The 15,184-nt window shown below is 45.4% G+C and overlaps 2 protein-coding genes across 6 annotated transcripts in view; one reads left to right on the top strand and one right to left on the bottom strand.

The window, feature by feature from the left end:
- Positions 1 to 3,253: 3,253 nt before the first annotated feature.
- CALML4 (calmodulin like 4) lies at positions 3,254 to 7,925 on the top strand. Its single transcript, XM_072871322.1, has 3 exons — positions 3,254 to 3,329; positions 3,993 to 4,181; positions 7,828 to 7,925. The coding sequence occupies exons 1-3, from the start codon at positions 3,254 to 3,256 to the stop codon at positions 7,923 to 7,925; spliced, it is 363 nt and encodes a 120-aa protein (XP_072727423.1).
- A 2,875-nt stretch (positions 7,926 to 10,800) lies between these two features.
- Positions 10,801 to 15,184, bottom strand: part of PIAS1 (protein inhibitor of activated STAT 1) — a 65,214-nt gene continuing 60,830 nt past the window's right edge. For 3 of the 5 annotated variants that reach the window (XM_072870337.1, XM_072870338.1, XM_072870340.1), the window contains exon 14: positions 10,801 to 14,919. In XM_072870337.1, coding sequence (XP_072726438.1) covers positions 14,623 to 14,919 — 297 coding nt within the window. In that variant the 3' untranslated portion in view covers positions 10,801 to 14,622. The remainder of the gene's footprint in view (positions 14,920 to 15,184) is intronic. The other 2 variants (XM_072870339.1, XR_012043812.1) reach the window with 2 other exon arrangements.

Below are 15,184 nucleotides of genomic sequence, written 5' to 3' on the forward strand. Positions count from 1 at the left end.
TAAAAAAAGCTATTAGCAAAACATACTGAATAAAAACCTTTGGTAAAAGCTGAGTGACTCACGTTGCTTCCTGAAGCAGCTCTGTTCTTTGAAGGGAGAATCTTTATGCCACAAGATTTAAGGACCCTGAACGTGTCATTGTAGCAGAGCAGGGTCTAACCTGGGAAAGGGTCTGGTCCATGCGATAGCAATCACTACAGCCACTAAATACTTTGTTCTTGGGTCTGGATCTCCACCGCACCCTGGCATCGGGTATTTCACCCCCCTGCACACGAGCTAGCCCTGCCTGCGCAGCCACTGGGTTCTTTTTTGGGATACTTAAAGCACCAGCAGATCCGGAGAGGCAGAGCATCACCCGTCCCACACCCAGAAGCACCCAGCCGAGCTGTTGGCTTCGCAATTTTTGTAGGGGACAGGACAAAATTGTAGATTCATGTACAATACTTGCTTTTCAATGGCTTGAATGTCAACTGAGGGGCAGAAGCACAGCGCTGGAAGGGACCAGAAGACTTGAGCAAACAAACACGGCTGTTTGTCTGGGCTAGTCCGCAACAGCTGGAGGCTCTGCTTCCCCCCGCACCCAGGTTTAAACCCCAGCAGCTCTCCAGCTCGCTGCAGCCCTCCCTCTCCTTCAGCATCATTTCCTCGGCATCCCCCTTCTGAGTCCCTGCCAAGGGCTGCAATAAGACGTGGCAGCCCTGGAGGCTGTTTGCTCCCCAGCAGGTTAGCTAAATAAATGCTAGTAAATAAAAACTCAGACAATGGGGTGCTTTTTAAACTATCTCAAAAATCCCTTCTCCTCTCAGCCCGTCTGCAATGTCCCAGCTCCTCCGTGTTTGCAGTGGGCACGTCTAAACCCCCCTCTTCCCCCGCAAACCCACCGGGCAGGGCACGGCGACGTTGCCAGCGATGCCCAACACCCTGCACCAAGCTCAGCCAGGATGGGCAAAGCCTGAATTAACTCCTTCTCCTGCCCACCAGCAAAACCCCTCCAGCAGTGAACTGCAAAGCTGTAAATCCCCCCGCACCCTTCCCAAGCGGCCTCCGCAGATATCAGCAAGGCTGGATTTGTCTCCCAGCAGCTAAGCTTAGTGCAAGGTGTGCAGCTATTTGAGATTATCAAACCTTTTATGCTCAACCAGCTCATCTCCACCCAACCAGACCCCAAACACCCTTAAACCCCAACCAAGGAAAGCTCTTGCCCCACTCCTCCCCACAGCATCGCTGCTCAGGGTCCTGTCCGGAGTCCCGAGGCTTCGGGTGGGCTGGGGAGAGCCCTTCTCCCCACGGCGTGTGAGCAGGAGCCGTGCTGGCAGCAGGATCCAGCCCCGGCAGGGATCAGGTCTCGTAGCCATAGCAGCGGGGTATTTATTACAGCCCGGCTGCACTCCACCCCGGGCTGGCGGACTTTAGCCCTTAATCGAATAGAAAAAGTAGCAGCAGACGCCTCCGATCCCGACGGGCAGCATAAAACACAAGGAGGGCCCCCAAAATAATGGTGAGTGAAGCATTTTGGCTGATACAAACTGCTCACCCCTGCTCCCCCCATCCAGATTTTAAAGCTGCTTTTTTTTTTCTCTCCTTCTCCTTCTCCCCTTCACGCTACAGGCAAAATTTCTGTCACAGGATCAAATTAATGGTACGTACAGTTTGGGGGTTTTTCTATTAGCAAGATCAGCTTAAGAAATATATATATATATACATATATATATATATGAGAGAAAAAAAATGGCATTTCCCCCAAAAGTGTCTCGGTCTGGGCTTGTGCTCCCCCACTTGCCCTCCTCCCAGCTCTCAAGGGGATCTGCTTGCTCTGAAACCAGAGAAATCTCCCCGATTTCGTTAAGCCAGCGCTGGGCACAGGCAGGGAGCCGAAACCACACACAGACCCACACGCCGGATTGCATCGAGACTAGCAGAGGTTAACCAGCAACCTCCCAGCCCCATAAACACGTCATCCCTGGGCAAACTAGCAGGGACCAGGAGACATTTCAGGTGACCATGTGCAGTACTGGAGGTTTCAGGTATGATGGGAGCCAAGGTGAAGGAGGAAGAGGAGGAAGCAGAGGGTGCAAGAAGTACAAATTCTCATTGCAAGGCACCGGAGCGCTCCCTGGGAAAGGGGACCCCTGCCTCGGATGGGAACGAGGAAGGGTTTGCTACAAGAATGGCAGAAAAAAGCTGAAATAAGAGTATTATTGCAAATCTGTTAATCTGCAGTGCCCTTGGGCTCAGCAGCTCTGCAGGATTGCTGCGGGGGAGGAAGCAGCCCGGGTAGGGGGAGGCCACGGCACCCATGGGGCACCCAGTGCCCACGGGGCCCTGGCACCCTGCACTCACGCCTGCAATAAGGTCTAGGAACAGAGAGGATGAGGAAGGGGGTGGAGGGTGATTGCATCAAAATAGGCTGATTTTTATTTCCTTGGCTGCTCTGCAGACAGGGTTGTCCCTGTGCAGCGTAACTTGCCCATTAGCCTTGAGCGAGACGAGGAGCGGAGTGGGAAGGGAGGAGGAGAGATGGCAGCCTTATCTAGGTCAGCTGCAACCCTTATTTATTTATTTGAAAACTGCGAAGCCAGTGTTCGAGGGGGAAGGGGAGAGGGCGAGCAGGCAGGCGAGGGCCGCGGGGAGAAGCGAGGGAGGGGAGATGCTGCAGCGGGATGGCGGCAGGGCAGGCAGAGGCTCTCCTCGTTTGTCGCATTTGACAGTCCGAGTCATTATCGGTTCTTCCGTCTTCTATTAAAATCCAGCCAGCGGCAGGCCGAGGCAGGGGCAAGTGCCAGACCCTGCACAGACCATGGCAGGGACCAAACCAGCATCCTCCACCGCTCCTTGAGGCTCCTTCCTTCAGCATCCTCTCCTACCCCCCATGAAGGCAGAGAAAAGTACTTTTTAACAATATTCTACCTATTTGGAAGCCTGACTCCACTTTCAGACTTGCCTCATTAGGCTGAAGGAGCCCAATTAGCTCAGCTATTCACAAGCCTGGATTTTAATTGCCCTTGGCACTTTATCCGGGGTCCTCCCCCACCGTCCATCATCCTTCTTGAAACGAGACACCCCGAACCAGACACAATATCCCCGCTGGAACCCTACCAACGCCGCCCGACCGGGCAACGGGAGAAGAAACGTCACTGGTAGATCAATGTAATCTTACATGGCATAACAGAGTTTTGGTTTTTAATTAGAGTTCAAGGAATGTTTTTCCCTGTACGACAAGAAACAAAAAGGGAAGATAAAAGCCTCCGACCTGATGGCAGTGATGCGGTGCCTGGGAGCCAGCCCGACACCAGGAGAGGTGCAGAGACACCTGCACTTGCACAAGATGGGTAAGCAAAGTACAGCGGTAGCACACGAATAAAACACACTGGATTACGGTTGGAGAAATTCAACTTTTCTGTGGTCAGGAGACTACATGCAGAGACAAGGAGGTTGCCTGGAGCCCAGTAGATAACATTCACTCTCAGGTGAAACAGCCCAGGCAATGCAGCATAACCAAGAGCAGTCACCAAAACTTGATGTGCCAGACGGTGAACAATGTCAATCCAGCACACAGATTAAAATAGTGCCATTAAAAAAGAAAAGCTTCAAGAGCCAGCAGGAGGCATACATATTGATCATGGATTTTGAGGCTGGGAAACTGTCCAGTCCAACCAGCAGAGGTAGAAGAGCACGGGAAGATATTAATCTGCAGATATGTATAAATAAATTCAAAGCACAGCACAAAGACCAAAGAAGAATCATGAGATAAAGTGGGCTGGATTAAGAATTCTGGATACAAGGTTTCAGAGCACAAGTCTAGCAAAGCTATAAATGGGTTTTTGGGGCCAGGAGAAAGCTCCCAGCAGTGGTCCACCCTGCTCCAGAGTCAGGCAAAAGGGAAAAGGTGTCCCAGGAAGGGGAACTGGGGGGGGAGAAGAGGGGGATGCTTAGGTCTTGATCCAGACTACAAAACTGAGCCATTCCTAAAGAATCTGCTCTTATTTCTCCAGACAGAAATGCGGAGTTGGATTTCTCCACTTTCCTGAATATAATGTACAGGCAAATGAAGCAAGAGGAACCCGAGAGGGAAATCCTCACAGCCCTGTCCATGATAGACAGGCAGAAGAGAGGCGTTATCACCGTTTCGGAGCTGAGAGCCAAACTTACAAGACTAGGAGAAAAGCTTTCCGAGGAAGAAGGTATTTTGCAATTCAAAGATATCTCAAATGCTCCCTATCTTTTTATTTCCTTCCCGATTTTCCTCTGTAGTCCAACCTGGGATCAGGCGCTTCCAGCTGGGACGCCAGGAAGGACCTGTGCTGGCAGGAGATAGCGCTGGTGCCCCCCTTGGTGGGTGACAAGGGACCTTCTCCCATCACGCCCGAGACGTGCCGTGCACCCGGGCATCGCGCCTCGCCGTCGTGGGCCCAGGTCCACGCCCAGGCACCAGTCTTTCTCATGCCACGGCCATACGATGAGCTTGTGCCTTCGTTTAAAACACTTTTCCCACGTAAACCAGAGCCCCCAGCTGAGCCCAGGCAGGCACGCAGAGCGGGGAGCGCTGCCAGAGCCGAGCAGAGCACGTTAGCGACGTCAGCTAATTAGACTGGCATGACGGTGAAGTCACCTCGCTGTTGTCAGCCTCTACCCACACCACGATTGCTTAAGCAGAGACGTTGTACTTTGCAGAAGAGGTAAGCCAGCTGCCCGTTAACCAAGAGACCTTTTCCCTTTCTCGAGTTGTTTCCTGAATGATGACTTTTTCACCCCAAGATGCTTCGCTGTATTTATAAAGCGAGCAACTGTCCTAGGAAGGGCCCTGGGAGAGCGGCTCCAGGGATGCTGGAAGGAGCACACAGGGCACTGGCAGTTTCCCAGGAGCGCTGCTGCGGTGAGCTCTGCGGCCAGCACAATTTGGAAGAGAGGGGGCCTTTTTAATTAAGATTCTTTAAAAAAAAAAAACCAAACCTGTCCCATTTGTCAGAAGTTTGCCTCCAAGGGGCACAATAGGAGGGAATTTCCAGGAAGCTGAAAATAATCAAAACCCTCTAAGACAGCTGATTTTGCCTTAGGCATTTTATGCACGTATATAAACTTTTTAAAGGCATGCCCCACTCTTCCAGCTTTCACAGGCTGCAGGAGGGGGTGCCCCGCGCACCCCCTGCCCCTCAGCCCTGCAGACGGGGTGTCCTGTCCCCTCCTTGCTCCAAACCACATCACCCATGGCTGCTTCTTCTCCAGCTCTCGTAGAGCTCTCGCCCCTCCGACCCCGCTGCAGAGAGCGGGCTCTGGAGCTTGCACTTTAATGCTCCATTTTGTCAGAGAGCAAGTAGAAAAACCCATCAACGGTTTGATACGGGCGAGGAGGGAGTTTTATAGGGTTCTGGGGTTTGTACAGACCCTGTGAGGCTCCTCGGGGGTACAAGAGCTGTCCTTTCTCATGTTAAAGTAGAATTTAGATTTAATCAGAAGAAGGTTGGTCAGCCCAGTTGCCATCACCAGCTTCACAAGTGATACGCCAACAAGGCATGTCTTCTGAATGCTTTCTTCAGTTGTTTAACTGGAATAATAGTTTATGCAGCTATTTACAGCTGAAAACACTTTCAGAGCTATTATGAGCGCTGAACAGTGAAGACATGGAGACGTTAACCCTAATTAAAGGCATCCTAGCAAGAACCGCTGTTATATAAAGAAGACAGGGGGAGTGCAGGGGGATTTCCCATTACTTTGGGAGTAGATGCGCACCCTATACGCCAACTTGTAACAAGGCACTATAGATCCTAAAGTAGCAAGTGATGCTTCTTCTCAACAAGAAATTCCCCCTTTGGCTTGACACACTGAACTCCAGCTTGCTAAGCTGCTATAAATATTTGATGCCGGAACAGACTCAATTTCATTAGCATCTGCGATTGTTCAGAAACTACTGGCACGTACCTTCACTTACAGTGGCTCCAGAAAAGCCTTCACTTCATTTTAATTTAGCATACTTTTACCAAATGAGAACCGATGCATTTTTCTTCTGTGTTATTTTTACATGTTCTGGGAAGAATTAATTATTGTTTTGAATTTATCTCCTTAGAAGCATTTGATTACCATCAGGGTATTCTTTTTGAAAGGAGGATTAGATCTCCTGGAAAGAAAGAACTGTTACTTAACCCTACAGTAACAGCATTCTCTCAACAGCCCCTCATTTACCCCACGCTGCAAGCAGATCCTGCCGGCAGCAGCTTCCACGGGCGCTGCGCTTACCCCCTTTATATACACCGATACCTGACTGCAAACAGAGGGGAAAACAGCGTCTCGTCCTGCGCCCGCATGAACAGCAGAGAGAGGAAACAGGTTATGCTGCTCATAGAGACCTTCCACAACTATTTACAGTAAAACAGCTTTTTTTTTCCCTTAAACCTCCCCTCCTCCCATGACCTTCCCCCTGGGTTTCACAACTGGCAACTGCAAAGCTATTATTCCGTGCTCCAGTATGAGTACTCGGAGTCTTATTTAAGCAACCACAGCTCGTTCAGCCTGAATAGCCGTTCTGGTAGGCTCAGCCAAGCAGCTCACGAGTGCAAACGGCGACCGGCTTCCACCGACCTGCCCTCACCCCTTTCAGAACGGGAGAGCTCTCGAGCACTGCCCCAGCCAGGTGACTCCAGCCCGCACGGGCACGACATTATGGAGGACTCGTAATTAGTGCATGGCCATGTATAATCCAGCTGTTTCAACGGTCTATCAACAGGCTCTACCCCTAGAAGGTGTCCTGCTAACAAAATATCAAACGATAAATGCAGGTCCACAAGCCAACAGCTTCCTCCCCGACAGCCCGCCGGCCCCATCCCTCTGCGCAGCATCCAGCCGCGATCCCGTTCGCACGCTGCCGGCCCAAAGAAAAACACCAACATGCTTGTGAAACTGGGGACGCGCGCCCCTCAACATCAGCAAGCGTGCGAGCAAAAACCTCCTCTGCACTGTATTACCTTACCGAAGGAAACTGCTGCCCAAAACATTATGAAATAAAAGCTGCTGGGATTCTCCGATGTTTGTTTTAGCACCCACCCGCTATGTGTTAAGGGTAAAGTAAACAAGCAAGGGAATTCGCCTCCTCTCCTCTCACCCGAAGGAATACAGCATCTAATTCCCAGCAGCAGCTTCATCCAGCAACATTTAACATTACTTTTCTATGTGTCATTTCTTACATACTTCTATTTTATTGACATTATTTAACAGGAAAAATACCTTTTAGTGGTTTAGCCTGTACTGAAGAGAGCATTTTAAGTCAGAAAACTGTCACTGCCAAGGCGTTCCCAAAGCTGGAATGAAAAGCATCGCTATGCCAGGTGCCAACTGCACGGTTACCACTTCTTTAGAAGGATTTTCAGCAAGAGCCCCAGCTGAGAAGGGATTCTTCACTTTCAAACACTAAAGGCCCACCGATATTAACAAGCATCACACAAATCTACTTAAAAGTTGGGCACATAATCTGCATGAGCACTTAGTTTTGTATACATTGAATAGGGACAGGTTTGCTATTCAAGCCAAATAAGCCACTTTGACCAACAGCAATTAAAAGCCGATTTGGCCTGAATTTGTGAATCTTTTCCATGTGGAACTCAAAGAGATGGACACCTCTGCTCCAGAAAGTTAAGACATGGAAATCAAAATCGAAGTGCTAACTGATGCTAGTTTAAAACTACAATCTGGATGGCACCTCCAACTGATCCCAGAAGTTATTACTTCTAACAAAAATTATTTGAAAACCCAAATCCTGCATTGCTGCTCTTTTGAAGGTCACAACATCCCTAATACATGCCACTCAAACTTATATTTTTCTTTTACTCTTTCTTTCAGTTGATGACCTGCTAAAAGAAGCCAAAGTTGGACCAAATGGAACAATAAAATATGAAGAATTTGTCCGCATCATTTGTCTTCCTACAGTCAACTACTAAAATTCAAAACAAGAGATTTGCTAAGAGCAGGACCTGAAACTTTTTTGACTTCAATTTTTCCTAGTTACTACTTGGCCTCAGGAATCATTTGCCTTTAAAAATCCTTATTTTGCCTTCATGACAGTGCTTACACTTACACAGGTTCCCACCCCATTTCTGGAGAAATGTTGTCACAAAATGTGAGCTCTCTGTTATTTAAATAAACTGAATCTAACACTCCCTTGTGTAACATGTGTCATGCTTAAAAAAAACCCTCCTCTTATTTTTAAAATGTATTTAAATCTACAGATTGCAGCATAAATTATAACTTGCAGTTAAGGTCTCATGGTGACTGCGTTCCAAGAAGTCAGCAACACCCATAACCATTTGCTGCTTCCACACCCCCAAGCCCTGACACAGGTCTTTGCGTAGAAACAGATTCCCTGGGAAGCCTGATAATGTCACGACGGTGGTAAATTTAGTGTAACTACGCACAGCTCCCCGATATTCCTTGGATCTGTGGTATGATCCGGTAAGATAACTCCCAACCAGATGTTCCCCTGTCACGAAGTTGTCAAGTTAACAGCCCCACTTGAGGGACGGCCGCGTCCCTGTTGACCACCCAGAGTGACAGGAGACAGGCAGCCGGCAATTCTCCAGCTCCCCCAGTTAGTGATGCTCACCGGCTGCAGAGGACAACCCCCAGTCTCCGAGCACAGCAACGGTCTCTGATCACCGTCTCGTTGCTCCTCATCTTTCGCTCCTCCGACATACAAGATCTCTGTATTGTTATACTTCTGTCACATTATTTATTAAGGTGCAGTATCTTGCAACGTCAAGTCTCTGTGCAGTTAAGCTGCCCCTGTGTTCTGAGGCAACGCGCTGAAAATGCTGCACTTGGTAAATGCATCTGTCACCAAGTTCTGGGCTAGCTGCCCAGAACATACTCCTAGAGACAGCCTGTCAGGGAAAAACAGGGGCCATGAAAATTCAGCTTCTCTACAACAGGAAAAAGCCACCCCATCTCTCTTGACTTGAGGCTGATTAAAACCAATGTGACCCAGAGCAGTCATTATCAAACTTATTCCACCTACATCTTGGCAGCCTTAGCTACGGTCCTCAGATGGGTATGAAATTTAGGACAACATACAGCAGATTCTCTCTGGAGTCAACTGGAAATTTGCAGAGACCCTCTTTGCACAGCCACAGCACAGCAGCAACTGTGAAGTACGCTGGAAGAGCACACGTTCCTGCCGGGTCTGCTGCGGCTTCTACCCACGGGAGCCCCCTTCCCCTCCCCTCCTTCCACCCGTGCCTCTCCTTCCTTTTTTTAATTCTGAATCTTTATCACTGAAGCAACTAACTCACTCTTTGCTCAGTTTGTGAAATGACCAGCAGTTAAATCATTACAGCCATTGCAGATACAATGCATTTATCCCCTACTGAAGCACCGAGCACAGCCCGAACACCGCAGACTAAGGCTACCACCAAAACCATCACACATCGCTGCAATCAACCGGGACTGTAACTAGCACAAACTTGGTCAGAAACTCAAAGAACAAAGCACGAGCCAATCTTAACCCTTCCAAATCAGTAATAGTGTCTCTAGAAGGATAAGGTAGGGATTATTCTCATGGAATATTATTACGTGGGGGTACAAAAGCACAAAAGATTAAATGACATGCTGAATGCTACGCAAGAAACGGAAGCGGATCCAGGACGTATCTTTCAGACAAATGGCAGTTTTGGGCCCAGCCTCCCCTGATTCAGAGCCAAGCTGCAGAGCCTGCGGTTCGCACAAGATGGCAGTCCCAGGCTAACCCAGTAAGCTCAGACTTGGATCCTGACATGCCAAGATACTAAGCGAAGGCCCTCCAACCAGCAAAGGATCACGCTTCAAGGGGAAATAAACTGCTCGATGTAAAACTGACGTACCTTGTCATACCGGTCTACTGCATCCCTCAATTCTGGTATTAGCTCTTTCTACTCTACAGATAGAAAACAAAACAAAAACACCCTTGTTTCTCTGAAAATTAGAGAGTTACAAGCAGCTCAACACTCAGATATCACTCCAGAAAAACATTATACAGTGAAATAGAGATAGGATGCCCTAGAAAAACCACAAACAGGTTCCGAATAACAGCAAACGATAGGATTTCCCTTGTGACTCTCTTCCCACTGTTCACAGTTAATGTTTGGACAAAAAACCCACCTACCTTGACGCTGCGCCTTTGAGCACTAGTGCCTTTTGGAGGTCTGCCCGCAGCGTGGAGTGCGATTTCTGCCCACCGGAGCTGTTCCAGACCTTTGCTACAGAAGCACCAGAGATGAAGGGGAGCAAAAACCTCAGTTGCTTTGAGCCTGAGCATAATTAGCTTATGAAACAAGGAGTTCATTTAGAAGTGTTTGTCTCCAATATGCATCAATAGCCAAATTACAAATGATCTAATACACATCTTAATTCTTCCCTATTGACCAGAACAGTTGATTAACAAATCCCTTTCAGCTGCAGACAATAGAGAAGCTTGTATGTCATGGGGATTGATCAGCTCAAAATCACTTTGGATTACTCCAGAATGCATCTGTATCATAGCAGGCGGTTACTACCCTCTCTGGGTGGGTAAACGTTACCCAAATAAAAGCTAGCAAAAAGGAACCGCACTTCACACGCACCCACAAAACAAAGCAGCGTTGTTAGAGCTTGGAGAGAGAAGCGTGAGACACTCCGTGCCGCAAAACATGTAGAGCAAAGCATTCCTGTTAAAAAGGGACATTTGCAACTCTGAGTTCACAGAAAACACCCTGCCCCCCCTCCCCCCCCCCCTTCCCCCCAGGAAACACAACATAACTGAATGCTTTTTATTACATCTAAAGATTTCTACATAAACAGGTAACATTCAATAGGTAAACCATTTTTTTTTCCAATGCATATAATAAATATTTTCACTTGGTACTTTTATACAAACTGACATTGGTCTACTATACATTTTTAAAAGCCATTTACTGGTTTGGCATGCCGTATGGAAACTAAGAGAAAGTTTTAAGGCAATGAATGACAGATTTAAATTCATGGAATTAATGGTATTTTTAATATTCTGCTTATATACATTTTTCCCTTTGTTAATTAAAACAATTAACAGCAGCACTTTCGGGGACCACCAGCAATTTTCCCTTGTTAGAAATCTAAGCTCTGTTAAAAAATAAAAAAAAAGGAAAGAAAGAAAAAAACAGTTACACTGACAAACCAAAACCCTTTCTATTTAACATGTGCTTAAAATGTTAAACTGCAATGAAGAATTAATTTCCAAAACGTTATCCTCACAGTCCTTAGCTCTGTGTTGGGAGGCAGGTCCAAGAGAGTCCAATGCAAATCTATCAGTCATCCCGTCCTTGAAAGCCTTATTGAATCCTTGCCATGGAGAGGAAGGGGCAAGCCTGGAATTGCCGTCACATCTATCATTATGGAAGCGCCACAAAGTTTTTAACGCATGGCATAGTTATACGCACGGCAGGTTATAGTTTAGCGCGATTTTTCTTCTCCTAAAGGACGCATCCATCAGCAATGCCCTCAAGAGCAATTCAAAGCCACTTCCACCTTGCTATTCAAACAGCAGCTACATACTGATATCCGTGTGTGTATGTACATCCACACACAGCACTATACGTAACAGACACACGTGCACATGTGCGCGCACCCCGCTCCTCCAGCGGAAGAATCCGAGGACAAGAGAGCACTAGTCTAAGGATCACAAAACTCTGCAATCTGCAGCCAAGTGAGCAGTACCGCAAGCCAAGCCACCCTGGCTTGCTTTACTGCACCTTTGATAATATGCAAACTAAAGGAGCTTGAGTTTTGGAGTGACATTTGCAGGGAACTTGTCGAGAACTCGGACTGAGACTTCTACCAAGCAATGTTAACTGTGGTCAGAGGCACAGAGAATTATCAACTATAAAGAACACCCTAGCATGAAACAGGAATACTCACAAAGCATATGGGATTAATACCACAAGGGAGGACTTAAGAACACTTCTGTCCCTTCTTTGTAGAGCTACGAGGTTAAAAATGACAACGGTGAACTGAACAGCCTTCCTTCCCCTTCAGGGTAACTTGTGAGGAAATGGAAGACGTCATCAGCCGACCTCACTTTCCAAAAGCTAAGACAGGCATAAAGATGCCAAATTCTGTGTTACCACACACTCGCCACATTTAATTTTATATGTGAATTAACAAGATTTTAATACCATTGTCAAAAGTGACATAAGCTGCTCTTCAGGTCATCTTTAACAATACAGTCAATGGAAATGTTGCCACAATCGTTGGTAAAACAGCCACAAGCTCTCCCGAACTTCTCTCAGATGTTTCAGAAGCTGGGGACACGCGCGCTCCCAGTTACACTGATGGCAGTCGTACTTCAGATTTACAAACGGTATTATAGCAAAGCATATGCTCTGAAGTTACCAGGTTAGTATTCATGACTAAAATGTATGAGATATATTCCTAGTGTAGGTTTAATCACTTCAAAATCAGACTGAGTTTAAAAAATAAGTATTTCCCATTTTCTATCCTTTTATTTATTTTTTAACTGACATTTAATAAATTATAAAATTGGTGTATGGTGAAATATATATATCAGCCAGATATGTATGAAATACACATGCATGGGAAAAACTATTTAACTCACTTTTAACTCACACACACAGATCTATAAATACATATATACACACACATATACATATAAACACAAACATTTGTTTTCAAAATTCAAGTCAACTATTTAGTGGCAGAGGGATGCTGTAAAAACACTAAAAACGATTTTGATGCCACATAATGTGAACCTTTCAAATAACCATACGACTGATCATACAGCAATACCTAATGCTACTTGGATTAAAGATTTTTTTTCTTTTTTCCTTTTTTTTTTTTTCCTTTTTTTTTTTCTTTTTTAATCAATGCAAGATTTTAACTTCATAGGCAAAAGGTGGCCCTTGTCAATGCTCAAAGCAACTAGCTGCAATCAACAGTTTTGGACATGAAAAATTCAGACAAGAATCTGCTAATTTTAGTATTCCTTACTCTCTCTTCCTGATAAACTTGTTACCTGCACTTTCAACCAGTTATAAAAATATTTTTCACATCAGAGGAAATATTTACTCTCTCTGACATGGACTTTGGGACACAAGAGAATCACCTCCTTCCCTCCCCCTTCTCTTACTTTAAAGAATCTCCTGAAAAAACTGCATTCCAGCTATTTACACACTTCACTCTTTAATAAGAACGGATCAGCCCAAATGACCCACCAGTTCTAAAAAAAAAAAAAAAAAAAGATTTTCCTATGTCATGCACAACTTTAAAAAAAAAAAAGAGAGAGAAATGAAACCAGGAAGTAAGTATGGCTTAAAGTTCAACATAAGCCTACTGAAAAATCAGGGAAATCAAAATAATTACAAGGCCAAAAAGAGAAAACTGAATTTTGAAACCCACTACCCTAAGAGACTTCAGTAGGTAGCAATATGTTTGAGTACACGGGCTACAACATGGGGCTTTTTTATTGGGTTGGTTTTTGGTTGAAGAGACTCACATTGAACATTTAATATTAATTTCGATGAATGTGAACTCAGAAGACAGCGTACCAAGGCCATTATCAGCTGCACAAGCCATGCAATAGTGTGTCGGTATTTGTATTTTCTTCCTTTTGTTGACAAGTTCACTCTTAAGCAGAAATTTGATCTACTGCAGCTAAAAGTAGGTTTCTCCAGACAGAATAAGATAGGCCTCAATTCAACAGGCCATTTATACACGCATGGCTAACTTTAAAGCACAAGCAGTTCCACAAATTTAAAACTGACACATGCTTACTATTTTGCTGATTAGGATCGTACGTCATTTTAAAAGGATTTCATACTAAGTTCTTAGAAACAAAACCCTACAGTCCAATGTGTCAATGCTTTTATTTGGGGCTAGATTCTATAAAAATTCTCTGTCTTGTCCCACATAAGCACAGCCAAGTAAATCCTCAGCCTGAGATTTTATGGAGTCTGGCCCTCAAGAATAACTGGTGCACTAATGAGCTTGCAACATGCTTGATTAAAGCATGAAATTAAAAAAAAAAAGTCGTCTGAATAGAGGGTCACGTAGAACCAGAAATGACCAAAAAAAACCCAAAAAACCAAACCCACTCCTGAAAGGCTATGTCCTGCAAACAGAGGGGATGCTGTGGAATAGTTTGGGTAGGGTTTAGTCCACTTTAAGCATAATAAAATCTGCACTAAATATGGGATGGGGGAATTAGATTCCACCAAAGATAAATGTCTCCAAGAGGAGGAAAAACCCTCTCGTAAGTCTGAACTTTAAAAGTTCAGCTCCTTTCCTGTTTATATTACTGTGAAGAAAATAATGCCATTTGTGTCCAAACTATGGGGAAAAAAAAGTAACTTACATGACAAATGCACAGGTGTAAAATCTTCAACATCCATAAAAATGAACTGAAGCGCCTTGTTTTTGTTAATTTTTTTTTTGTTTTGTGTTTTTTTTTTTTTCTTATTTTTACCAGTGAGGCCATCTTAGGTTTATATACAAAAGTAAAACTGAAAATATACTTTTGTTCTCTGTACACATAAATTTTTTTCCCTAAAAAAGGAAAAAAACTTGTCTATGTTTCTAACATAAAGTAAAACCAAGCACAAAGATTTCCTCTGACGAGTTCATTTACTCCAAAAATCAGTCCAATGAAATAATGTCTGGTATGATACCAAAGATAGACGCCGTGTCCGTGCCGCTCCTACTTGCAACTGGATGACCATGATTCTCTCGCAGGCTGTTGGAGGAAACAAGACTGCTGTTACTGCCACTATTGCTACCATTTGTGGCTGGCAGAGAACTGCTTCCTCCTGCATTTAGCTGATCGAGAAACATCTGAGATGAAGTGTATGGGAAAAAACGAGAGTGTAAGAGTTCTTGATCATCTGATGCAGAAACTGCCGCAGCTGCAGCGGCAAGAAGGGATGTGTTGTAATGCTGGGGGGAAAAACAACATTTTCAAGTTACATTTCAGACACCATAGTTTTGATTCAGACCAGCACAAAAGAAGGTATTTGTAAGCTAAAGCTCTGACAGCTTCTGGATTTCACACCAGCTCGTCTACTCAACCTTTCTGTAAGGTAAGTGGACCAATGCAGTGAACTTTTACCTCTGTGGCCCCTGATTTCTGAAGCCAAAAGAAACTGGAAATACTAGTATTAGTAACAGCAAACACTAGAAAGGTAATAGTATTGCAAGACAC

The sequence above is a fragment of the Ciconia boyciana genome, chromosome 8 (assembly GCF_034638445.1).
Source record: "Ciconia boyciana chromosome 8, ASM3463844v1, whole genome shotgun sequence".
In the NCBI taxonomy this organism is placed as follows: Eukaryota; Metazoa; Chordata; class Aves; order Ciconiiformes; family Ciconiidae; genus Ciconia; species Ciconia boyciana.